This window comes from Oreochromis aureus, linkage group 14 (genome assembly GCF_013358895.1).
Source record: "Oreochromis aureus strain Israel breed Guangdong linkage group 14, ZZ_aureus, whole genome shotgun sequence".
NCBI classification, from domain to species: domain Eukaryota; kingdom Metazoa; phylum Chordata; class Actinopteri; order Cichliformes; family Cichlidae; genus Oreochromis; species Oreochromis aureus.
The window spans coordinates 6,947,840-6,973,968 of record NC_052955.1 but is presented as its reverse complement, the minus strand read 5'-3'; the positions used below and the strand labels follow the sequence as shown (position 1 = coordinate 6,973,968).

The 26,129-nt window shown below is 40.9% G+C and overlaps 1 protein-coding gene across 3 annotated transcripts in view; it reads left to right on the top strand.

Moving 5' to 3' along the window:
- The first annotated feature begins 3,276 nt into the window (after positions 1-3,276).
- The window catches only part of aplp2 (amyloid beta (A4) precursor-like protein 2), a 51,052-nt gene continuing 28,199 nt past the window's right edge, over positions 3,277-26,129 (top strand). For 2 of the 3 annotated variants that reach the window (XM_031760380.2, XM_031760379.2), the window contains exon 1: positions 3,279-3,586. In XM_031760380.2, the coding sequence (XP_031616240.2) occupies positions 3,515-3,586 (72 nt within the window). In that variant the 5' untranslated portion in view covers positions 3,279-3,514. Of the gene's footprint in view, positions 3,587-26,129 lie in introns of all 3 variants that reach the window. The other variant, XM_031760381.2, reaches the window with a different exon arrangement.

Genomic DNA, 26,129 nt, shown 5'->3' with positions numbered 1-26,129 from the left:
ACAATTCCTTAAACCTCTGAAATGTAACTCCTCAATTCACGTTGGATTTTGAATGAATTCAGATCATTAATTAACAGGTAGCATTACATTCAAGTGAACTTATTTTATACAGCCAAAGTAATTTATTTTTAAATAAATAATTAAAAAAAACAACAACAAAGTAAACATGTAATTTGCTGCATTCTCACTGGACTATATTAGCTGGCAAGCCGAAACAGGAAATTAATTCTCTCTCTTCTTTTTTCTGGATGTATTTTTACTCAGGTATCTGGGGATCAAACTGACACATACCAAAATTAATCTAAACATATGCAAAGTAGAATTGCTCTGACACGTCTAACAACTGATGTTATAAAAATTAATAACCAATCTGTGCATGCTGCCTGGAGCAAAAATCAAATTTACATGAGGCTTTTTTCAATAAGCCATCAGAGAGAAATAGAACTGACACTCTAGTAAAACAAACTCAAGTCACAAAACACCCAAGCTGCATGTGTGTACGACTGTGTGTTTATAATTACCTTATTTAAACAAAGAAAATCTAATTTTCTTCTGTGATGTTATGTTCAAAACGGAGACATGCTGCTCACATCATTTGCAGTTTTGTAAAATAGTCCAAGTCTATTCACGATGTTTGTATATAAATACTATGAACAAGACAAGTATCGTCTCCATAGACCTGGCATCCAGACCTCCACATGTACAAGACTGTTTATTTGTTTGCCATATGATGATGTACTCCTAGTCATGCACTCTTTCAGCTTCAGTCCTATTCACAACATTACAGCATAACCTTTGTGATTTAAAAAGCTAAAAGAGAAAGCTAAACAAACTAAAGTGATGTTCTTAAATTGGAAATCTAACAAGAAAACTGAACCTTTCATGTATTACCACAGTTCAAGGTTCTGAGACTGAGTTAGTATCTCAATACAAGTACTTTGAAATTACAATTGATGACTCACTATTGTTTACATCTCACATTAAGCAGCTGGTCAAGAAATATAAACTGAAACTTGGGTTTTACTTTAGAATAAAGTCCTGTTTCTCATTTGAGGCAAGACAGAGCCTTGTAGTTTCCACTTTGATTATTGTACTTTATTACAGTGATGTTACTTATATGCATGTGTCCAGGGAAGACCTACATATGCTAGTTTCCGTATCATAGCGCACTGAGATTCATTACAAGTTTTAAAACTCTTATTTACCGCTGAACATTGTATGCATTGGTTGGGTGGTCTACCACTGGGATATTCTTATCTATAAGGTTATTGTTGGTTTGCTCCCATCTTATTTATAGACTTATATTCATCAAAAAGTGTGGGAGGTTATTGTCTTAGGTCCTAAGAGTTATTCGTTTGATCTGTTTCAAAGGTTTGCAAATTACATATGCATTACATACACTGTATATATGTGTAGTGTTGTTGTATTGTTTTTCTTTTGGTTAAGTATGTAAAAGCTTATTCCACTATTCTGTTAAAAATATTAAATCATTGGCATCAGTATGTCAGTAAATCTGTGTAAAAGAATGTGTGTAGAGATTATGTCAGATTATTATTATTATTATTTAAACATTTTTAAAGCCAACTGTACTCCACATTTTTGGTGCAGTAACAGTAATGCAAACATGAAGATCCAGATGGGTTAAAATTATGCTTTGGGATTTTGCTCAAGCTTTTAAGATGAATAAAGTACAAGCCACATGGTTGTGACCAGTAATGCTCCTACCTTTCATGTTGTGTTCATACATTTTTTGTATACCTTTATTATTATAAAAATGCAGCGGTATTGACTTTAAGTGAAAAAAAGAAACTTGCCCATTATCCCTTTTGAAACACTGAGTATCTGTGAATAAACCTGATGATGCTCCCTAGTACGCTTCAGATAACCTGCCGACAAGAATGAGAAATCATCTAAATCAAGGGTGTCAAACATAAGGCCCAGTGGCCAGAACAGAATCCAATCTGGCCCACTAGGTTGGCTTTGGGAAATGTGAAGCAGGGCATAAATGTTTAACTGTTAACTGTATTTTCATAAGTTTTACAGCTCTGGCTTCTGATAAAGACTTCCCTCATTGCCATTCATACTATCCCAAAGTAAATAAGTAATATATAAATAGGGAAATCACAGAAAAGTTCCTGTTTTTTCACTTCTATTATTTTCTGCTGGTCTACTTTTTGTTAAATATAACAAGGGACATTTTCTCTAAATTAAAATATATAATAAAACTTTCTGTTTTATTATTACAGGGCACTCTGGGCTACAAGAACTTTTTCTGCAATTTTATACATTGATTTCTTACAATTTAATCCCAAAGAGTCACACAGAGAGATTTATTTCATTTACTACAGCATGCTTTTCTTTGTCATGTAGAAAAACTGATACACACTGTTGAAATAACACTTTAAAATATATATATATGTATCTCAGGGATTAAATGTGTAGTTAAACTTGTGTGCTTTGATGGAAAAGGAATTTTCACTGGTCCAGGCCACTTAAGATCAAAGTGTATGTGACCCACAGTATGAAATGACGTCCATGATCTAAATCTTACTTGTAATGTCTACCCATGAAGTTATAATGACTGCTAGATTGACTTTACTGTATGATGGGTCTGTTTAAAGTGATGTTCTTACTCTGTTAAAAATATTAAATCATTGGCATCAGTATGTCAGTAAATCTGTGTAAAAGAATGTGTGTAGAGATTATGTCAGATTATTATTATTATTTAAACATTTTTAAAGCCAACTGTACTCCACATTTTTGGTGCAGTAACAGTAATGCAAACATGAAGATCCAGATGGGTTAAAATTATGCTTCGGGATTCTGCTCAAGCTTTTAAGATGAATAAAGTACAAGCCACATGGTTGTGACCAGTAATGCTCCTACCTTTCATGTTGTGTTCATAAATTTTTTGTATACCTTTATTATTATACAAATGGAGCGGTATTGACTTTAAGTGACACATAATAAAGAAACTCGCCCATATTCCTCTTGTTTCCGGAAACGTTGGCACAAAAGCTCACTGTCTGAAAATAAGTTCGTTTTTATGTGAAGAAGTCTTAGCCCACAGCTTACTACAGATAAATATATTGAGGTATATTTCATTTAGTAAATGGCATTAATCCCCCAATAAGTGTCCCAATTTTTTGCGTCAGCTAATGTGGTTTGTATTTTGGGTGAATGGTTATTGCGCGCTAGCCGCCTGATGGCGCAGTGCGCACTTCTCTAGATCAGAGGAACCAGGGGAGGGAGGAGGCAGCAGAGGCAGAGCTGCCGCGCCACAGACACACAATCCACATTTCTAGAGGAGAGCGACACTCAGCCCCCCCTCCAACGTTTTCTGTCGAGCTCGGGTAACAAAACAAGCGGAGCAGGACTCGTCTCGCTCGTCGGGGTCTGATCATCAGATTGTTCCCTGGACTTGATTTGGTCTTTATTCTCTCGGAGGTCACCTTACAGAAATAGCTCACAGGATAGAAGTTATTTACAGTAGCATTACCCGAGATCCTGGAAGATGGGTTCGGTCCCAGCGATATCTGTCCTTATTTTGGGCATTGTGGTTCCAACGTTGGCCGCCTACATTGAGGTATGTGAGAAGAAATGTTTCCTGATTTACTGTGTAGGCCTACCAGGTTAGTCTAAGATCCAAAGACCAATGTGGTAGCCTCAAGCAAAAGCTGATTATTTTGCCCTGTCCTCACATGAGGTACTTACGGCTAAGCTTTGCCGATCTTCTAATGAATACACTATGTTACCTTGGTTGACGTGAAATATATGATAAGACTTACTCTCTGACACACTCGGATTCCGACAGGTAGCGGAATGAATTCAGCAGTGAGGAAAGGGTTTATTAAATTTATGTTACCTGCTTTTTATATAGTTTCAAATGCTTCGTCTTGTGTTCATACATATTCAAACTACTTAAATATTACTCAGATCATCCTTCACTTCATTCTGATGCACTGATTGCAGTTTATTGGCGAGTTGACCAGCGTGGGGCTCAAATGTCCTATAACGAGAACTATAGCAGGATTTGGTGCAGAGATCAAACGATAGACAATTGGTGCTTAGTCAGGCCTTTAGGGACACATAGAACCTCTGCACTGGATCACACACAGTCATGCAGCCTGCTGTACGTCATGAATGTATAGACCATATTACAGAAGAGGGAATCCTTTTGCCTATGCAGTGTATTTTTAATTGTAGCTTTTCCTGTGTCAACAGGATGTCCACCTTTTATAGCAGACTTGAGTTCCTGCTCTATAGAGTTTTAATAGAGTGGATAATATATTTAGAAGCACTGAATTACCTCTCAGTAGTTGATATGTTTGACCCAAATGGTCCAATTGTTGGTCTCCTTGTTCAAGCACTCACGCTCTCACACTTGCACACTTATCTACGTGATGTCCTATTTTCCTGCTGGCTCACCAGGAACTGTGATGCCTGCAGTGTCAGACATGTGTGTGTGTCAGTGGATAACAATGCACCCATTTTCACAGCAAACAGCCCCACCACCCTCCTCCCCCTCAGAGGGTAAACACAAGTATTGCTGCTTACTGTTGAAGCAACCATGACAAAACATTTTAAAGAGATATCCTCTCCTGGCACTTGTGTTTAACAGGGAATGTTTCTCTCTCCTGTATTTGCGACCAAAAAAAAACAAAAAAACCTCGGCCATTTTGAGGCAGTATTGGCTGGCATTGTGTGTGGGGAAATAATGGTTATTATGTCCCCAACAAAATCTATGCTGCTGCACACTCTACAAAGACCTCTCCCCTCTGCAATGATTGCCTCCTCAGTCAGCCTTACTAACCACACGGACGTGCTGATCGATACAGGACAGACTCTCCTGAGATGATTAATGGATGAAATCAATGAATTTCCTGATCAGTCACTCAGATTAAATTCAGAAATTTATGGAAGCTGCTCTGCATCTTGACTTTAATGCACATGCTGAGGATTCCTGTGGTTTAATTGATGGGTATCCTGGAGGACGGGCCTTTTTTCTTTGTTGGATTATTGTAGTAAAACACTGCATGGACAGAATATGGATATTCATATTTGTTTTTGCACCTGCCTTCTTTGCAAATACACTTTCTTCACAAAGAAAAATATTTGATATTATACCCAAACTATACTGCTGTAAAGTAAAACAGAAATAAAAATGCCTTAGAGCTGAAAAAATAAGATGACAAACCCCAAGGGATAAATATTTTACAATGTATTTATTCAATTTATGATCTGACTGGTCAGGATTAACATCAGCTCACAGCTTAATTTATTCAGGTAAAATACATATTCACAAAGGTCAGCTTTTTTCTAAGAATTGAGTTGAACACTGAGGTGTATCTAAACAGACACAATAATGAAGTCCAGCTGTAGTTTGAACCAAGCAATCATCTTCCTCCTTTTCACTGCTGCTTTTGTTTGCTAGTGGAGTTGCTGGTGTGTGGAGATTGGGCAATGCTAATGAGGTTGTGGAGGCACAGCTGAAGTAGCTGAAGCCACTGAGAGCTTCTAAGAATCACTCACTGTTGCTCAGACATAGTTGTTGCCCCTCTCATCCAGTAGTCACCTTCCATTGTTCCTCATTTCTTTTCAGTTGTGATTGTCAAGCTTCTAAGAATCACACTCACCATTTGTCAGACATGGTTTTCCCTTCTTATCGAGTATTCGCCTTCCGTTGTTCCTCATTTCGTTTCTGCTGTGATTGCCAAACTGCTCTCTCATTTTGTAATTCCGCCTTTTTCGTGTTTCGGGAGTAGCCTGCTGACTTCAGCTGTGTAAACGGTTTAGTTTTGTCGAATACCTGTGAGAGTGGCAGATTGTGAGCTTTTGTTTCTTCAGCTGTAGGTTAGCTTTCTCATCTGGCCATCTCTGTACTGCAGGGTTTACTGCAGTGAGTTTTTTTTTGTTTGTTTTTTTGTTTGTTTTTTTACCGTTTCATTTCAGATCCAAAAAACAAGAATCAGGATTTTTATTTTAATTTCACCCACTTGTGGAGAATCATGAGTGAGCAGCTGCATCTTTTCTGGAGATATTTGGAAATGAGAAGCAGGTTTACCCAGAGAATTGCATCACACACAGGCATTTGCCAATATGGCTCCCACTGGATTAATAGAATACAGAATATCAGGAACAGCTATTACATTCAGTACATTTTATTCTCTACTTACTTAAGCAAACAGTGATTATCACAACGCACACAGTGTAAAATGTAGTGTTATGCAACACCACATCACATTTTTGTGCCTGTCATTAAAAAAATGTTAGTGTTTTCCTTCCAGCTGGCCTGTAGCATCAGATGTATCATCATGTTTCTAAACTCAAGGCAAGACAGAACTTGTATGGAAGAGACAGCAGTGCTAACTCATGCTAGTAGAGTGACTTTGGCAAAACTCTGTTTACAAACATGCATTAGTCAGAATAGCCTTAGAGAAATGGACAAGCAGAGGTAATCGAGAGAAGATTTTTTTTCCAATATACCCCCTCTGCAAAAAAAAAAAAAAAATGTCTGGGTTGCTGAGGTTATTACACTTTGGTTGCATTCCTCTTTCAGCAATGTTTTCTCATCGGTCAAAGCCTGTGTGCGTGCTTATAGGCAAGCTGATATTAAAGTGTGCTTTCAAGTGTATTTGCTCTGGATATGGGCTGATAGTGAACAATTGCATGTGAATGACTGCCCCCACTTGGTTGTGATTGTTGGGGCGGGAGCTATGGAGCTCTCGGTTAGCAGGCTTGAATGATTTCCTATGAAGGCCTTTTGTGTGTCCTTGAATAGCCTGAGACAACCCAGGGTGTCCTTACCATACAGAGGGGATCTCGATGCCCAGCAGAAATAAGGACAAAGACTGCTGGCAATGTTTTATCCGGGAGCATTTGCATTTGATAATGATCTGTCAATATAACATAGTGGGTGGTGGAGCACAGTTAAAGCCTTCCATAGGCTGTTGCTTTTCTTTGCTCTGTAAACTGTAAAGATTGCCTTTTTGACCTCCACGTTCAGCCATGTCAGTCAAGGTGAAGGCGGTGACATGTGCTCCATCAGCAGAGCATCAGCCTCACCCGCCCTTGAATTTGTAGATTAGCACCTAAAACCTTGCTTTCAATTGTTGGGACAGCCCCGTATCCCAAGAATCCTCTTAGTGACAAGAAACACTGGGTGCTTATAGATCTGCAAAGGGAACGGTACTAATCCCAGAAACCCTGCCCCAACACACACGCATACGCTCACTGATTTCACTCGCCCACTCAGTGAGACCTTCATTTCCACATCCTGCAGAGGCAAACTGACTTCAAAGTGGCACAGAAAACAGTGAGTCACCTGTGTGTAATATCAGTGGTGTTCGCTCAACACTGAAGTCTGATCTGTGCTCTATGACTAACTGTAGGAAGGTATGTCTGATTGAATCTAAGCCCTTAATCTCTGTCCTTTCATTTCCTCAAAGATACCTTCCTGCCACTCGGCTCATCTAGACTTTTCTGTCTCCGTCTGCCTCTCCGTCTTCCCTTTCACTGCCTGATTCTTGGCTGATTCTTCCTCCAAGCTTGTGCATGTCTCCTGGAGCGATTCCATCGACAGACACACTCGCGGCTCATCCCGAGGATTTAAATAGAGAGGCCTCATCAGGCGAGCCTTGTTCTCACGATGCCAGGCTTTGTCTCCGAGGCTCTGCGTGCGCCCTAATTATCCAAAGTGAGCAGAGTTGTCTTTTTTTTTTTTTCTTTCTTGCAACTGGAAATGTGTCTGCGTGTGGGTGTGTGTTTGTGCGCCCGAGTCCTCTTGCAGCTCTGCTCATCACATATTTAGTCAGTTTTTCTCGGTGAGAGATCCTGGGCGATGGGGACTTGGCTCAGAGTCAGTGGGTTCAAATCAAGACACCCATGGCTGCACATCACTTAAGTTGCATCAGGCCCTCTGCCATATGTAGGACAATCTGCACAGCCATAACAATCTACCCCATGTATATGCAGCCAAGGTGAACGGCACTACACCTGTGTCTGTGTATTCTCAACAATAGCCTGGCTCAGCACAGATGCCAAGATGTCAGTTTGTATGCCACAGTGCTCAGGAATGCATAGCCTGAAGTCCAAAGGCCTCACTTTATTGTGCTGTGAGCAGCTCTGTTCCTGTGATAGCACTGAAAGTAACTATACACTGTGGCGAGTTCAACAGACAAACACATCCCTTTTAATCCTTTTTAAAGAAGCCCTGCCATTTCGGACTTTATTTTTTAATGTAGTTTCTGTTTGACAAAGAGAAATCAGTCGGTGTAGGCTGGATAAACCCTGTCAACCCCCTACTCGGTTTGAACGTGGGTTTGTGTGTGTTTGTGTGTCCCCACAGCTCAGTGAGTCACTCTTGCTGCTTGAAATTTTCTTCCCATGAATAAAATATCTGGTGTGCTATCTATGAGTTACAGTGCACTCGTGTCTGTGCTTATGGCCCCACCTGTCTCACCCTTAGTCCCTGCTTGTCCATATGAGAGGAGGACTTTGTCTACTGTCCCCTCCCCTCGCTCCTGGTCTTATTCAGGTGTGCAGATCAGTGAGTCATGTGCAGGCGCGGGCGAGGCCTCTGCACTGATTTGTCTGGGGTTTTTTTTTTCTCTTTTCTTTTTCTTTTACTTGCACACAGTGGGATAAAATGGAGGCAGGCAGCAAAGAATCAAAGAGCCAGTTTAACTGTGTGCCAGGCATTGTTTCCTGCTGTTTGCATGTTCATTTGCATCACAACATGTAAAAGGAAAAATTACTCAAGGGGTGTTTCTTTTCCCCTCAATCTGTTTGAACCCATCTTCCACTGAATTTTGTCTCTCTTGACAAACAAGAGGAGTGAAATCAGACCTAGTTTTCCAAACTTCAATCATAATTGATGTCTTTTCTTGGATGTCGTTTTTTGTTTCTTTTTTTGTGTGTGGCTATATTTGTGTCTCTGTCATTATTTTCCACTGTGTGTGCTTGCAGCATGCTGGGAGGTCATATCTTTTGATGTGTTGTGTCTTGGTGTCACATTGAACGTGCTTTGGGGCGTGATGGGGATGATCACAGACACAGTGACTGCTCTGTTGTTGTTTTGGGATGGCTTGCGTCCCATTTGATTAGGTTTTTCTCTTAACTTAAACTGCATGCACAGGTATAAGCACAGAGTGCCTTGTTTTGATTGGTTAATGGGGGAAAGGTGGTACTCTTGTCTGGATAAGCAGGATGAATGACTGGCAAGCTATTTTGCTGCCATAGTGCTCTGTTTTGCTGAGAGCACTGCACAAATGCTCCACCCGCTGCCAGGGAAAACAGAGCATGCTAGTTCCAGCTCCCTCCCTGTCCGTCTTCCTGCTTACTGAGCTTCCTACATATCTCTTCCCACTTTGCTTCTGTGCCTGTAGTAGAAATGCTATCATCCAAATTGAAACCAAGGACAGCACAGACTTTATCCTTTTCTTTTATCCTCTTTTTGTCCCCTCCTCCTCCTCCTGTGTGTGTGTGTCTCTGTGTGTGTAAAGAGATGAAAATGTCAGAACTGTAAGAGATAGAAGCATTGCAGTGTAACTATATACCCCCAGAGAGAGGCCTGCTACTGGTGCTACTGCTTCTGCTGCGGCCGTCGCCATCACTGGTACTCGAGCTTTGTGACGGCCCTGTTAGCAACCAGTCTGATACAGCACTTTCTCAAGGAGAACGTGGCCAAGGACAAATAGCAGCCCTGTAGGATGCTCCCCTGGGGACTAAGACATAACAAGGGAAGATTGTACCAATAAAAGAGAGAAGGTGAAAAGGGAAAACCTGGTGTTGAAGCATGAGATGTATTTTTTTCCTTTGATCGAATACAGAAAAACATTTTTCCTTTGAGTTTTGCGCCCCCATAATTATCTGTTCTGCTCCTATATTCATCCACTGCAATTAATTCAGTAATAGTTCTTCATGCATGGTGGAGAGCTACAGGCTGCCGATCCCCTCCCTGCCCTCACAGTGGGAATAAATGATAGATTTTTGTGTGTTGTATAGATTAAGGAGGGGCTAAAACATGGGAATGTAGTGTAGTTTGGAAATAAGGGGTATTTCAGGATATTTACATTTAAATATTTTTAGGAATATGTGTTTATTTTACAGGGTCAGGTAGGCAAAAGGACAGGCTTGTGAATGTTGATTATTTTTCAGTGTTTTTCAATTTTCTTTTTGAAGGAATTGAAAACTTGTCTTTACAAATCATATTTCTTTCACAACGCCCTAATAAGATGCCTGTTCTGTCAAGCAGTATTCTAGTTTATTTATAATTAGATACAGAAAAGCAGCAGATCCTCATATTGGTGAAGCTGGCCTTTTTAAGCTAAAATTTGCTGTTAATATTCTGTTGGTAAGCTACTCAATTAATCAGCAAATTGTTCCTGCACTGAAAAGTCCCCTGAGCCTATTCATTGCTGCTCACAGTGTGTGTTACTGGGTATTGCTGCATGCTCTGGGCCTGATTTTTAGGAAGTATACTTAGCATTCGGTACCCAACTTTCATCCAGCCAGATCTGATATTAGCCAAGCTTTGACCCTCTTATTATCCTGGTAGTATTTGTCTTTTTAATTCTCCAACCAATGACCAGTATAGGTTTCCATTATCTGTTACAAGAGTTACTATCAGCCCACTGCGAAATGACTCTTGAAGCAACGACTGTGCATCAAGCCGTAAATTTAGAAGTGCTGTCAGATCACAAGTTGGAGGACTTTTGTTTGACATTATGTGTAAATTAAATTTTTTGTTAGAGCCATTTCAATTTTATGCATTTCTGGCCTGAAATGGCCCTTTTTTCTCTTTTTCATTATAAAACTGCAGTTAATGAATGTTTCTGCTGCACACCTCTATCAGCCATTTTGATCTGAGATAAATCCCAATCAAGCACTCTAGAGAATTCCATTAGTTTGATGAGATATGAATATGGCTCCGAGCAGAAATCTGAAATAGTCTGCTGTTTTCAGACAAACCCATTAAAAGTCATTTGATCTTCTGCAGCTAATTATAGAGCCTTGTGAGCTGCTAGCTGCCTTCAGCAAACTCCACCTCCTCCATTCCCCACCTTCCCTCCAACCACTCCCTTCAGTGTTCATCACATCCCATCCTTATGTTTCATATTTAGCATCAGTGCGCTATTATTGAGGTGCTTGGAGCTGACAGGCAGGCTCTGCGGCCCAGTCATGTGAGGGCAAAGGGATTTGTCAGCCTCATACTCGCTGTCATTGTGCTGATTTAGATTTGGGATCTCACCCAGACAAGTAGCAGGATACCGCAGCAGGGTTTGACGGGCCGTACACTGCAGGGAAAGGAACAGGAGGTGGCAAAGCAAGGTCAGACAATTGACAAAAAGCAAGTAGTAGACAGGCTTAGAGATGGATGCTCCTGCTGTGAAGTATGTGCCTTCTCTATAGGGACATGACTGATTAGCTTTTGGCCTCAGCACGTCTCACTAGAGTTATAATCTTCACTAGTCTGATTGAAATCCCTTTGCCCTCCCCCTGCTGAGAGGCCGAGGGAGGGCAGAGCAGAGCTTAATGACAGATAAGCATATCTATATTACATCCATCATGTTCCCCTGGTAAAGATGGCCTCCCTTGCATTGCCTGGAGCTGCGCAGGCTAATACAGACGTGTGGGCTGTGTCTCTGCTCCACTGCTCAGGATCTGCAGGGGAGTAGGAGAGGCAGGGAGCTCTGCAATCAGAGCACAGATTCATTTAAAGTCAGCTTGGGTGGTCATGGGAGAGCGACACTGCATGCCGCGGCCAAAGTCAAACTCAGTCGCCATCCATAGCATGCCTCCAAGTAGCAATCAGAGTTAGAGAGAAAAAGAATACAACTTCAGTAAGTGATGAAAAATGAATTTAATATCAAATGTAGGACTTTTAATATTTCCTTTCTCTTGAAAATCCATTTTAACATGAAATCCTCAGGGCTTATGGTACATGTAAATTTGTAATATGAGAATGATGAAGGCTGTCTCGCAGTTCATTGATGATAATGTTCCTGTGAGTAAGATTCAGACTGCTGGTCTGTCAGTGCTCCACATTTGGGAAAATGAACATTTGATATTTTGTATGATAAAATGACTTCATTTGAAAAGTTGTATTTTGTTCTCTAACTTTGGTGACAAAGTGATAGAGAGGAGTCCAATTAACTCAGATCTGAGATTTGCATTTCAACAGCAGTGCTAAAAGTCACAAACATTAAGGTCAGTCTTCAAATACCTTCTGGATGTCTTCAGGGAAAGTGCTGGAATTTTGTTGTTTGTCACTTGGTTGTAAAACCTCTTGGGCTGTTTCCTTGTTGTTGACCAGCAACACAACCGGCTTTCAGCACCACTGCGCTTGACTAATCAGTGACATTTAGCATAGCCGACCTCTCCCTGAACTTTTCTGATCCTTTAGAAAGCATGGATGTTTTGGGGTGGTTAATCATTTAGACTTTATTTATAACCAGGTTTGTCAGCTGGAAAGGTCTCTTCTCCTGTGGGGGAGCTCCTGTAGTCAAAATGCTACCATTTGCTATTTACTGGATGTCTGAATAAAACGGGGCAGGCTACTTGACGTTTGCATTTTTCATTTGCTTTCTTAATATGTTAAAACTGGCTGTGGCATCAGAGTCAAATCCCTGGTATCACTGGACAGGTCAACAACATTCTCCTCCCACATCATGAATCTGTAAGCTGCTATCATTTCCTGTTGTCACACATTTTTCCACATTTGGAAACATTGCTACATGTCCTTGATCTCCTCCTTTCTCCAGCAGTTTTCTGGCTGCACTCCTGCCCCAGGATGGCCTCACCGCAACTCATGGCTGCCTTATAGTGACCGAATGTGATATTTCCATGTTGCCCTTGAAGCTGCTTGCTGTCAAGGTCGGCTCATGCTGAGCACCATTCCCCCCGCCAGCCCTCTGATTTAGACACTACACTATGTTCTTCCTCTCCTCTCTTCTTGCTGCTGACTCTACTGCAACGCGCATTTTGGACAAATTGGCTATTTTATGTCTTACTTTGTTCACTAGAACAGTCTGTCCTTGTGCTTCCTTCACCTGGCTCTCCTCTCAATATACTACTCGTCAATTGCACCTCTCACCTCATAGCTGCTTTTTCCTCCTCGCTTCCCCAGTTTCTCTTCTGCTTGCTCAACAATTACATGCTCATTAATTGAGGGAGTTCAGGCAGCTGAGAGAGACATCAGTGACAGGGCTGGAGGCCTTGCTGAGGTACCCTGTTACTGGTTCCTTTATTGACAAGTCTGCCTGCCTGTCTGCCAGCCTGCCTGGTTCTGAGGAGCAGCGGTGTGGTGCTGCATGCTGATGAGCATGGACTCATCCAGCAGAAAAATGAAAAGGCAAGAGTGGGAGTGACGAAAGGAAGGAAGGATGCAAGGAAGGAAGGAAAGATGCAGTTATGTTTGCACTCAACTTAGAGGACATGAAAAGAAGAGAAGCTAAAGAAAGTGAAGGAGCACAGGTCATTTTTCCAAAATCCCCTCTCCTCAGCATGAGAGATTAGGTGACTGTGCTCTGGCAGACGAGAAAGAGGCACACTCCTGTGTCTAATCCTCCCCTTTTAAACTGCTGAGAGTGCAGTACAAAGTAGGGGAAGAGTCTGCATCCACATAAAGTGGCCTGTGAAAAACACAGGCACATAGTTCAAAACAAGCTGAGCCACGTCTAACAGTTGCCTAAGCTCCAAATCTCCCGTGAAGCCACTTCTGGAGTCCTCCCCACCACCTACTTTTCCGTGCCTGGTTATCACTTTTAACTGAGCTATCGCTTCATAACATGACTTCAAATCCCCCACAAAAAGCCTGCATTAACTCATTAACTTGGTGCCACTAGGCCGACCACACACATGACACTCGCAAACATACAGCCCATCCATGTTTACTCAACTCACTGGCTAAAAAGAACTTCCCAGCCACCCAACACACAGGGCTTTTAATAAATGGGCAGCCGATGGCCAGTTTAATCATGCTAATGTGTATGTTACACCGGACAGCGTGTCGGCTATTTGACCTCCACTGGTTCGCTAGAAAGAGCTGGGAGAGGGATATACAAGAGGGAGGAAAATTCTGAAGGGATGGGAAAACATGAGAAAATAGTAAATTTAGCAGTAAGTAACAAGAAGGAAGCGGTTGTGAGGAAAGAGTAGAGCAACATTTTTTTTATTGTATAAATTGTATTATTAATGTTGTTATTATTACAACAGAGGAGCCTCCTGTGAAACCAAGTATAAATGCATTCTTTTGACTTAGTGGTGAGGTTAGATGTTATGTCTATTTTAGTCATAAACATCTGGCGTAGTGATGTCAAGAATGTAATCCGCTCCAGGACACGTGGATTGTAAGCTGGGATAGAGAGGGCTGAGAGGGTCGCCAGCTCACATGGCTCAAAGAGGGAGTGAGACATACGGAGAGAGCGGGAGAAACAGGCCGAGAGGTAAATGTATAGAGATGGCTGAGGGAAGAGGAGATGAGCTAGCAGAGAGTTGTCCAGAGCGCTCAAAGTGAATAGAGATGAAAGGAGGGAGATGAAGGATTGAAGGGATTGCTCATGCTGAGAGCTTTTAGTGGGCAGAAGAGAAGAATGGGTGATTGTGGTGACAGGATCTCTGCAGAAGAGACACGCATGCTCAGCATACCGCGCAGCTGTGAAGATGCTGCAATAAATTCACCTGAAAATGGACCTCAGTCATCACAGTCCTTGAGTCATTAGCGCAAAAATGAAAAGCAATTATCTTCTTCCTGGAAGAAATGGTTTAAACTCCGGTACATTACTTATGCAATCATGCACCTGTTTAGCTTGCAGCTAAGCAACAAGCTGTGGGTAAAGCCCTCGGTGTAATTATCACTTGATCGTTGCAGCACCAGATTTATTTCCAGTAATTTCTCTAACTTATTTTAATCCATATGCCAACCTTCTGTGCGCAGAACATCAAGGATCTTAGACTCTGAATTTTCAGCATGTTTTGTTGTTTTTCACAAAATGATAAATTCTTATATTCAGTTACCCATTAAAAAACCTCTAAGTAAGAATTGTGGCTCTTAAGTAGCAATCACCAATTTATAGAGTCTTGCGCTCTTTTTATTTCCCATTTTAAAGCTATAGTGACAGCTCATTGCTGTGCTTTACGAGCCAGCCCAGGAGAGACACAGATCAATTTTTCATGATGGATAATTATTGAGATGGTTTTGTGATAGATGGCAGACTCTATGTTTTATTCTCTAATAGTAGCATTCTTCAGCCCTGCCTCTGGCCTTCAGCACCTCTTTGTTGCTGTATTCTTTCCCCGACTTCTCTTGACAGTGATTGGACTAACAAGGAAGCTGTAGTCAGCCTCTTGCAATCACTTGACGTGTTTCTTCCCAAATTTGGCAGCATGCACTGCAAATTCTACTCCCCAAGTAGAATCAAAAGAAATTTGCTTCCTTCCTCCCTCTACTGCTCCATTCACTGTGCTCTCTGCCTCCCGCTCATCAACCAGAGAAAAACCAATCTGCTCTGTATGTAGCTAATCTAACCAGGTAGGAGGGAAGACCAAATGCAATATTATGATGGCTGTGGATGGTCCTCAGGCAATGTTTGATAGGGCTGGAGAGGTGAACGGGTTGGAGAAATATTCCAGGGAGATGAATGCCGTCTGAAATCTATGTCAAGAGGGGCTGTGGTGGAAATGGCTCTTCATTTCCCTCCTGCTCTGCTCGCCTCGCTTCAGCAGCAGCTCCTGCCCTCAGAATGAAAGAATAATAAAACACAGGATGCAGCAGGCATCCTCATGTCAGCCATCAGTAACTGAACAAACGGGCATCTGAACAGCAGCTCAGTGTGTCTGACATGCCACAGATAACAGCTGAGAGAAAGATGGTGTGACCACACAGCACTGACAGCACTCATGTGAGAAAATGTATTACAGGGGAAGCCTGCGTGAAGATTTAAATGGAGAGGAGTGAAAACCTTTTTCCTGTGATGTCAGAGAGTGGACATGTTAATTGTATCCATGGACTGTTTTTTTTGTTTTTTTCTTGTGTCACACAGTTTCCTGTTGGACTCACGCTTATGGATATATGATGCACACTTTGCATGGACTCATGGGTTTGTCTCTGATATACTTGGACCATCTAACCATCTAACCATACTGTCTAAAGGCAAAATCTACCTTTGTATTAGTTATTAGATTTCTTGACCACCAAGGTCAAGAAATCTCAACTCGTGTATGGTGTAGAGAGTCAGACTCAGCATTTCCATGAATGTATTGATCATGTTCATGTGTACAGTAAAGAAGCAGGTTGATTTGCAGCAATGCACAATGCAGCCCTGTTATCGATTTCAGTTTGCCAGCACAGCGGGGGGTACTAACACTGAATGCAGTGATAGGATAAAATAATCACAGCTGTGAGAACTTCTAAAAACCCTGGGCAGTATTTTCTAATCTCAGAGGCACTCAGAGTCTTAGATCTGTTTCTTTAGCCATTTTGCCACATGAACACAGACAATATCGGGGGAATGAAGTCAGCACTTTGTCTGAAGTTGTCCTTTCTCACCTGTAGTACAGAGCAGAAGATAGATCGCTTCAAATAGATTTTCACTACTGGAATTACTTTGATTTGGTTGAGAGGGCTCCCTGGATAGAGCGTGCAGGAGGCAACACACATCATGCCTTCTTGAACCACATGATTAGCTTTAGATAGCTGGTAGGATAACACCACAGAGTTTGACACTGCTTATATTTCCATCCATCCACTTCCCCTTATCCAGTTAAGGGCTACAGGAGGGTGGAACTTACCCCAGCTGCCATAACCTGAGGAAAATGGACAGACATGGGAAAATCCCAGACTGTTTTGCAACCTTATTTCCGATAATCCTTCACCCAACCAGTTGGTGCATTCAGACCCAGGACCTTCTTGCTGTGAGGCTAACCACTATGCCACCATGCTGCCTACTCCCTATATTTATTGGTGAAATGATGATGTAAATATCACACAGCTCTTACACTACCTACAATAAAATCAGGTTACTCACTATATAAACCCACGTTACCTGCTTCTCCTGTAAACATGCCATTGCAGACTGGAATCACTTTGAATACCTTATTTGCAATGTAAATGTCACAGAAGCACGCTTTTACCTGTTTTAATCAGCTTTCTGGTAGAATTCTTTATCAAGCGAATGAAGTACACTACCTTTAAATCTATTTCACCGTTGTAATCCCACTTGAGCTCACAGTTTTAACACTTCTTCGAATGAAATGCAGTTCTAATGAGGATAGTTTCTCTTGACAAAACAACAGACCCTCATCAAGTTTTTGAGTGTTTATTTTTTTTCTCTGAATGAGCCCCATTGGTCAGGGTGAGCCTGCAAGACAAGACCCCACTGGCCCACCAACTGGAGCTGCATATAAATAGCCCAGACACACCTTCTCCCCAGTGAAAAGACTGGAAGGAAAAAAGTACTTTGCTCTAATTAACAGTGTTTTTTTTTTTCTTTCCTCTTGGCCTAGTATCTCTCCACTTCCCTACATTTACATTTACATGGCAGGCTTTTAGTCGGCTCTTGTGTCCACAACCTCTTAAAATAAGACGTAGCATAATTACAAGGTAATGATAACAAGGAGCATACAGTTAGGAGTGCAGAGATGAGAGTGACAGCACGCAGGCAATATTCTTGTGATAATATGGTGATCCTTTAAGAGAGCAGAGGAGAGGAAAACAAACATGAGTGAAGTAGATGTCAGTCTTCTTTTTTTTGTTAGAGCAGTTTATAGCAAGCAAAGGAGGGAAAAAAGAGAGATGGCATTTGTATGACTGAGCAGTGAGAGGCTGCCATGAAGTTCATCTTGAAGAGATGCATTTTCAGGCTTTGACTGAAAATGTGAAGTGACTATGAAGGCCCCCTAACAGGGTCTCAACTGCTTGACAGTGCTACATTTGGAAATGATATTGAGTGACTGTATATATTAGGAAGCTCCAAAAATGGTCAGAGTACCAGCTAAATCTTAAAATTGGCTGCTAAGCATACAGAGTGTGGGTGAAGCAATGTGGTGATGCTTTTCTGAAAGTCGGCCCGCCTGGGATCTTTTTAACTCTGTGAAAAGTTTAAAGCAGACTGCATTCAGACACAATGTGAATTTGAATTTGCTCTCACTTTGATGGCTGGAGCGATTTTGCAGTCATCGGCTTTTCAACGCAAAAAGCCAACAGACAAATACTCTGACTTGCAGGTCCTCCATTTTCACACATTTTCATCCAGACTAATTTAGTTTAATTCCTGTCAGAGAATTGTACATCAGCATGGAAAGATTTAAAAACATTCTCAACTGGAATGAACATCTGGTAAAAGTCAGATCTTTATTTGCATCCAAATATGTTTTTCCAGTTAAATCAACACATCTGTGGGCAGCTTGGAGGTTTGACAGGTGGTGGTAATGATGTTTTTGGTAAAGATGATGAGTTAGTTATTCTTCCTTATTTGTATTTGCAGCAGCCATTTAATTTAAAATACGCTCCAGTCCCCCCACGATCCTGAATTGGATGAGCAAAAGGTGGGTGGATGTTTGCTAATATATGTGAATGTAGTCAAACTCAGCCCTGCTTTGCAACCTTATTTCCCATAATCCTTCACCTCTAAGTCTGTTCACATATTGCAGAAATAGTATAACCACACTGTAAAGTTGGATAAACACTGACTTTCCCACTGATGCTGCTGTTTTACCTAGAAATTTCTTTTTATATGGTAAATAGCAGTGCAGTATATTCAGCACCTGACAAAATTTCTGTACAGCATGTTGTATCGCTTCATCTTGAAGTGCTTGAATTATCAAATCCATTTTTATTTAAACCTACTTGTGCTATATGGACTCTCCTCACAATTTGACTTACAATATCTCAACATCATGACCTCTCATGCTAGAACAAAACATTGAAAACACTAGAAAAACTAAATTCCTACCTTTTGCCTGTTTAGGGTGATTTATTTTTCTTCTTCAGTTACCCAGATGGTGTTGATATGAGTGTTTTAGTAATTTATTTGTTGTTGAAACACCACTGTATCTTGTAACAGTGTTATCATGGACAACATATTGTGACAACTCTAATTTATAAACTTCCTTTACTCGAGTTAGGGTAGTTTGAAGTTCATTTGTCTTGACAAATTGACCTTGGTCCGCCTAGCGTTACCATATAATAATTGTAGAAGATCGATGTGGTTACCATGACGTCACCAATTGTTTTTATGGATGCCTTTTTTTTCTTGGAGTTTTTTGCATTTCCACCCTGGCTTTCTTTTTTTTTTTAAGCCCCCGATGTTGCTACTTGAACATTACACAGCTAATAACTCAGCTAAGATCAATCACTTCATGTGTTTTTTACCACTTGAAGTCACAGTGTATGTGGCATGCAGTTGTCCTGAAACTCTAGCACTGTTTAGTATTTATCTCCCCTGATCAGGATTCCTCCCATAAGTCAAGCCGTGACTTACTGTCTGGTAAGTATGTTAGAAGGAACCAGCAGCAGTTGGTGCAGTTTCTGCTTGTGACATTGCTGAACAGACTGAGACACACTGCCATGGCAATGAGCGCACATTTTCTTTTTCTTTTTTTCTTTTTTTTTGTTCAGGAGAGTCCCGAGCACAGACATAGCTTTGTTTACTGTACGTCTGCTCTGTATATGTGTGAATGCCAGGGGAAATGCACAAAATCCTATATAGCTGAGGGTCATTTTCATGTTTGCACACAAGGACAGAGTGTTGCTGAATGCACCAAACAGGGCAGAGCAGCTGTTATTGTTGTGTTATGCCCAGTGCCACTCACTCAGCCTTCGCAGCTCTTCTCCCTCTCTGCCACACTGGCTCATATGCCAGTCTCTTGCAACTGTGGCCTCATTCCCTCTTTATCCATTATTTTTTTTTTCTCTTTTTTTTCCCGAACCACCCTCTTTTGTCTCCGTCCTGTCCTGCCGTTCTGTCGCTTCTAATGATCTGTCTCCCTGCTTTCTTCTCCTCGCTCTCCCCTGCTCCACTTCTTCAATCTTTCACCCCATCTTTTTCTCCCCTCTTTCTCTTTCTCCCTCTTTTCTTCTCTCTTTCGTCTTGCAGCCCTAATGTTCGTCTGTGTGAATAGCTGGGATGCTTTTGTAGATGGTTTCCATAGTGACGAGCCATTTGAACAAGTCGTTATTCACGTCCGTTTGCTGTAAGCTGGAGAGAGGCCATGTTATCTCCCCCTGACACACAGGCAGACCTGCGCAGCTCAATCACCGCAACTGTTAGCCTGTAGCCAGCGAAGTGCACGTGCTTTAGCTGAAGTTTAATTACAAAAGCGTCTCATTGATGTTTATCTCCCTTCACCAAGCATATCAGCCTTACAGAGCAAGAGATCCGAGTTTCAGCTCAATTCTGGCTTGTTTCAGGAACTGTTAACTTTATTTTAACATAGAACATGTAGAAGATTAAGTTCAGTGAACACTTTACTTTGCAGTTAAAAAAAATAACTTAAGTGTTTTACTGTAGTCCATGAAATCTTGGAAGTTGAGCAACCAAACTTGTAGCACAAGTACATCTTAGACCCCTCAAAGTTCTTATCAGTATAAAATATGATGATGTCACCATGTGTCAATGGAAAATTGTACTGAGTAGTCAGTATAAGCTTTTAGTGATAAGTTTATTGATGATAGAATACCGCATGATGACCTTTTCCTTGTTTAGAACTGATTGTCCTCTTCATTGCTTAGAACTGATTGTTCTTTATAAAACGTGTTCTGATATGTCTATCTGAATCTTCCCACAGCGATAGTAAGAAGTCGAACAAGCAGTTCTGACCACACACACACACACACACACACACACACACACACACACACACTCACAATCACATACGCACATGCTCACATCACTGAACAAATGTATTCATTTTTCTTGTGTATAAATAAAGACAAGTGCAAGAACAGAGCGCGCACATCACAGGGCCCCCACTCTGGTGTGAGCGTTCTGTGACCGCCCTTGCAAGTAAAAACTGCAGCGTGTGTGTCTCCACTCTCTGACTCTAAGCTGAAGAAGTGTCATTTAGAATAAATCTCTTGACACCATGTTTCCAAGCAAACACTCACCAATGAGCCATTAAAATGACACATTTGTAGCAACATATTATTTTAATTTCCCAATAAAAAATTTATATCCAGAAAGCTTGAATATTATGATGGGATATATTATGATCATGATGCCTGGTAGCCACCTACCAATAGACTAAAAATAACATTTTTATAGTAGAGCAGTTTTGCAGAAGGACTCAGAAAAATTAGCTGGTTTTCACACCCATATTAATTTTCTGTTTATTAATGTAACAAATGTGTAGTAACCCACTATTTTTACAGATATTTCATATTTTGGAGAATATCGCACTCTGGACAAAATCGCTCATGCTGGTCAAAGAGAAGGGTACACTTTGGTCCCTAGTCCATTGCAGAGCTAAAAGCCAGTTTAGAACCTCCAGTAAACCTAGCATGGATGTCTTTGGTCTGTGGGACTAAACCAGAGTTCTCAGAAGATCCACACATGCACACCGAGAACATGAAAACATACACATCCCAGATGCAAAACTAGCAGCCAGTCAGAATGCTCAAAATGAGAACCTAACAACTATCAGGTGACCAGAAGGTTCTGAGTTTGAACCTGCTGATCACCTGGGGGTTTTGTGTAGAGTTTGCATGTTGTCCCTTTCCCGGTGTGGGTTTTTTCCTGTGTTCCACTTTCCTCCCACAGTCCAAAGACATGAATGTTATGGTAATTCGATGACTTTTTGTGGGAATAACCAAGTTTTTTTTGTTTTGTTTTTTTAAAAAGGATCCAATTCGAATTTCAGCAAGATAAAGGTCAGCAAGCACAAAAGCATCATCAAGGTCTTTTTTTCCCCTCTTCTTTTTATCTCAACGCACATAAACCACATTTCTTCAATCTAGTTTTACTCCTGCCTCACAGTTTTAAAAAGAAAACACTGGGTTAACTAGTGATTTTAAACTGACTGTAGATATGAGTCTGTCTCTGTCTTATCCTTGGGTTGGACATATCCGGGCGGAAAGGCTCAGTCATAGTTGGACAAGCTGTTAGGAAATTGGATTGATGATACATCATGAGTCAGAAAGGTAAAAATGTCCTTATTGCATCTCACTCAGATCAATCATCCTTTGAACTCTCCTTAATTGATCAACTCATTGTCAAATTTGAATCATTTTCCTGGCTCGAGACAGGAAATGCATATGGTTACATGACTGTATTTTTACTCTTTCACACTTTGAAGCAGTTCCACACAGTCTCATTATCAATGGCATGTTCAATCAAGCACAGGTGGAGCATAGAGAATTACTAATAAGCTGACTGTCTTATCTGAGGCTGGGGCTGGGGTTGGTGTGTCATGGATAATTCAAGGGTGTGGTGATAGTATTTTTCCGCTCCCATGTGACAGTTTGAAGGAGAAGGAAGAGACTTTTCTCTCATGTCCGGTTCAGTCTGGCTGTGAATGATGGGAGGTTAATGAACCATACAGAGGTGACCGCTAGTGATTAGAAGCATTATGTTCGGTCCTCTGTGAAGCATCTCCCTGTCACCTTAAACTCTAACAAACACCGAAAGACAAGCTCAAGAGCAAAAAACTTTCCTTGAAAGCAGTTGTACTTTAGTTTTTTTGTTTTCAAAGTATTTTTGACTTTTTCATTGTTGAAGAAGAACAAATTGAAATATTTTTCACGAAAAGTGTTCTTTTTTTTTCACTCAATCAAACACATACAGACTTTGTAGTTGGACAAAAGGACACTCATAGAGGAAGACCACAGTGAGTAATGTTTCTGTGTAAGGAGGAGGAAGCAGAAACTCAGAATTTAGGTGGAAGTGCAACTTTCACATGTTTAGGTTTTGATTTTAGAGGGGAGAACGTCATTAACTGGAATCAACTGTTCCCTGAACTGTAAGTGCATTTTTTGCACTGTTGGTTTGGGGCAGTGACTCATAGGGCATTTCCATCTGGGATAGTCTCAGGACACTTTAGATGGTGAAGACAAAAGGCCATTTTGCTCAGACAGAGGAGCTCATTTGCATTGCAGTGAGGGGTTGCCCTTTGGATTCCGATTCTACAAACATGACACCTTTTTCCTTTTATTATTCAGCTTTTACTGTCTACCCTTTTGAGGGTAGGAGGTGGCAGAGGTGTTTGGTCAGTAGGAAAATGTCACTGTCGCAGTGCTGCTGAATGTTTCTCCCCCCCTCATCTGTTATCTGTTGCTGGTGAGTTGTTTGTGTAGTGATGGTGCCAGTGGCTCACGCCCAGCCTTCCCATGGGCTTCACAACTGGCAGGAATCACAGCTACATTTATATCCGTGTGCGTGTAGGAAATATAAATGTTACATTCTTAATGAAAGAACTTAGCTCATATATTGATTTTGATTCCGTGGTTTACACTTCTCATAAAAAACGATTTCCTGTGTTTCTTATTGAATTAAACTTTAGGCAAAACATGAACATAAGACTGAGGGGAAACAGTTGCCAGCTTTTAGGTATAAATAATCAGTGAATTCCAGATAATAAATCAAAGTTTTGTCATTTGTTTTTAATCCCTGAACTGTCACCCACTTCATATCCATTCTAATAATGTTTTCCTAATCTCAGACTTACTCCTCATGTATTCAGTTTCCTCTAAGCTGCCAACTGTAATTCCTATAACACATGTCATTATTTCTTTATTATTGTGATAGTCACCTTACTCCAACACAGTGGGCTCAGGTAAACAGCTTAGCCCCCCTTTTCTTTGCACACATTAAGCTCATAATCTAAATAGGCAAAACGTAAGCAGAGGCTGAATGCTCCTCCATACTTCAAATCACTGTCGGCATGAACACGTCTGTGTCCGTTACATTGATTCTTGTCTCGGTCCACAGCGGCACCCAAAGTGAATCGAATGAAGCGCTTTGTTTGGAAAAATATCTGCTTTTATGTCACAGCTGAAATTTCGATCTGTGCAGCATAAGTTGCTCTGTCGATACTTAAATGAGATAAAAATGCCAAAGTCTGTCTCCTTCCTCTTTTCTTCGAGTTAACATTATCCACAAATCCGTCTGTACGAGTGAAAGTGTCTGAAAATGTTTTCTTTTCATTAGTCGTGTTCATGGGGGTGTTTTCATGTCTAAATCTGGGCACCGAGCAAAGTATTTATTGATCAGTGACTCAAACCACTGCATATTGTTTAAAGGGAAATGAATTATGTTTGCCCTTAAAGGAAATGCAGTTACAGAAGCAACAAAGTAAAGAAACAATAAACAAGCTATACTAACGGCTCTTATCGAAACTAATACAGAAACATGCTTTAATTGCTCCCCCACACACATTAGCACAATGAAACAATGGCTCCTCAGTCACACATTTTACTGCAAGCAATAAGACATCTCAAATCAATATTACATTTACTATTTTCCTGTATATTGTCCATGTAGGTTTTACTCCTGTACATGTGTGTGCAGCTTTCTCACTACTGCATATCTTGTTTAAGTATTAAGTCACCAGAGGGAAGGATTAGGTGGATTAACGATGCCAGGCATTTCTCTGCAGAGTCACATGGACACTAAGCATTCTGTGAACATGAGAAATCCTGACTGGTGCCTCGTACTGGAGCTGCTTTTAAAAGGGGGCCAGACTGTGAGAATGGCTTCACCATACCTCTGCCAAAATTAGACCGGTTGCCACCGCTCAGTGAGGCCTGAAAAGTTTATAGAACAGTTGACACTGGAGCTGATTGCAGTGTAGCTGTTTTTATGCACAACATGGGCAGATTACCAGAAACTGTTTATGAGAGAAGCCAGGCTCCACCGTTTATTCGACTGTCTGGTCACGGAGGAATTTTGTGTACAGTTTGTTTTGGCACATTCAGAGTTTGCACCTCTGTGTCTGCTTTGGTGGATCACCTCTGAGGTGCAAACCCTGCTGTTTTGAAGATTATGACTCTTATGTATTCATCTCCCCTTTCCCACTGTTCTCTCAGTGTGTGTCCCGAGCTCACACGCTTTTCATGCATACTGGCTTGACGGGTCAACCTGAGACCACACAACCACCTGTGTATACAGACACACACACATACACACAGACTGGATTAGCTTCTTTTGGATTTTGCCCAGATGCTGTGTGGTAGGTCATGTAATAATTGACCCGCACTGGTCCTGCAGGGGCTTACTGAAGCCTCATTAAGGAATGTTTCTTTCTCTTTTTTTCTTATCTTTTTTTGGGGGGGGAGTTTGTGCCAGCTGTCTTAGGTACACGTTCCTTATTCTCTTATTTCTGCACACAATCTGCATTGTTACCGATATCGGGCTTTATTTAGTCCTTTTCAGAGCTTGCATGGAAAATCATTTTCTCCCTTTCATATCAAACAGGGTGAAAATGTCTTCCACAGACTTGATAATGGCCTGAACTAAATAATCCATCTCAGTAAATGTAAAGCGTTAATCCGTTTAGACCGTTTCTGTGACTTGTTGTTATTTCATTTCATGTCATGTCGATTATTTTCAGCATTTCTTGTCATTACATGATAGAAATAGTGGGGCGAAACAGGAAATGTTGGTAAAAAGAGAAGGGAAATGACACAGAGCAAAGAAAATCACCATCAATTATCTTCTAATGACTTATCCTCTGGAGGACAGTGTTTCAGGGCTTTCAGTGAAGACAGTGGATGTCTTTGTCTTTTTCCATATGCCACAAGTAAGTGCTTATGAATCCAGATACGTTTTTAAATGCTACATCATGCATCATTATGAGAAAACACCTGATCATCCTTATTTTGTTCTCCACAGTCCCCGTAGAGAGCATGCTCAAACATAACTGGTGAATACTACAAATGAAAAGTTTCCAGTCCCAAAATCTTGTCCCTTGCATATTTATGTTGATTCATCTTTTACAGAGATTTCACTGCACTTAGGTTCAGCATTTACCTTGTAAATGTAATATTTTTTTGCTTTGTTTGTCACTCAAAATCCGCTAAATATTTGGAGCAAAAGGAAAATTAATTCTGTGTTCTTTCTTAATATTTATATAACAATACAGCAATAAAAAAGTCAAATGTTTACACCATGTATATTAAACAGTGGTTTACTGTA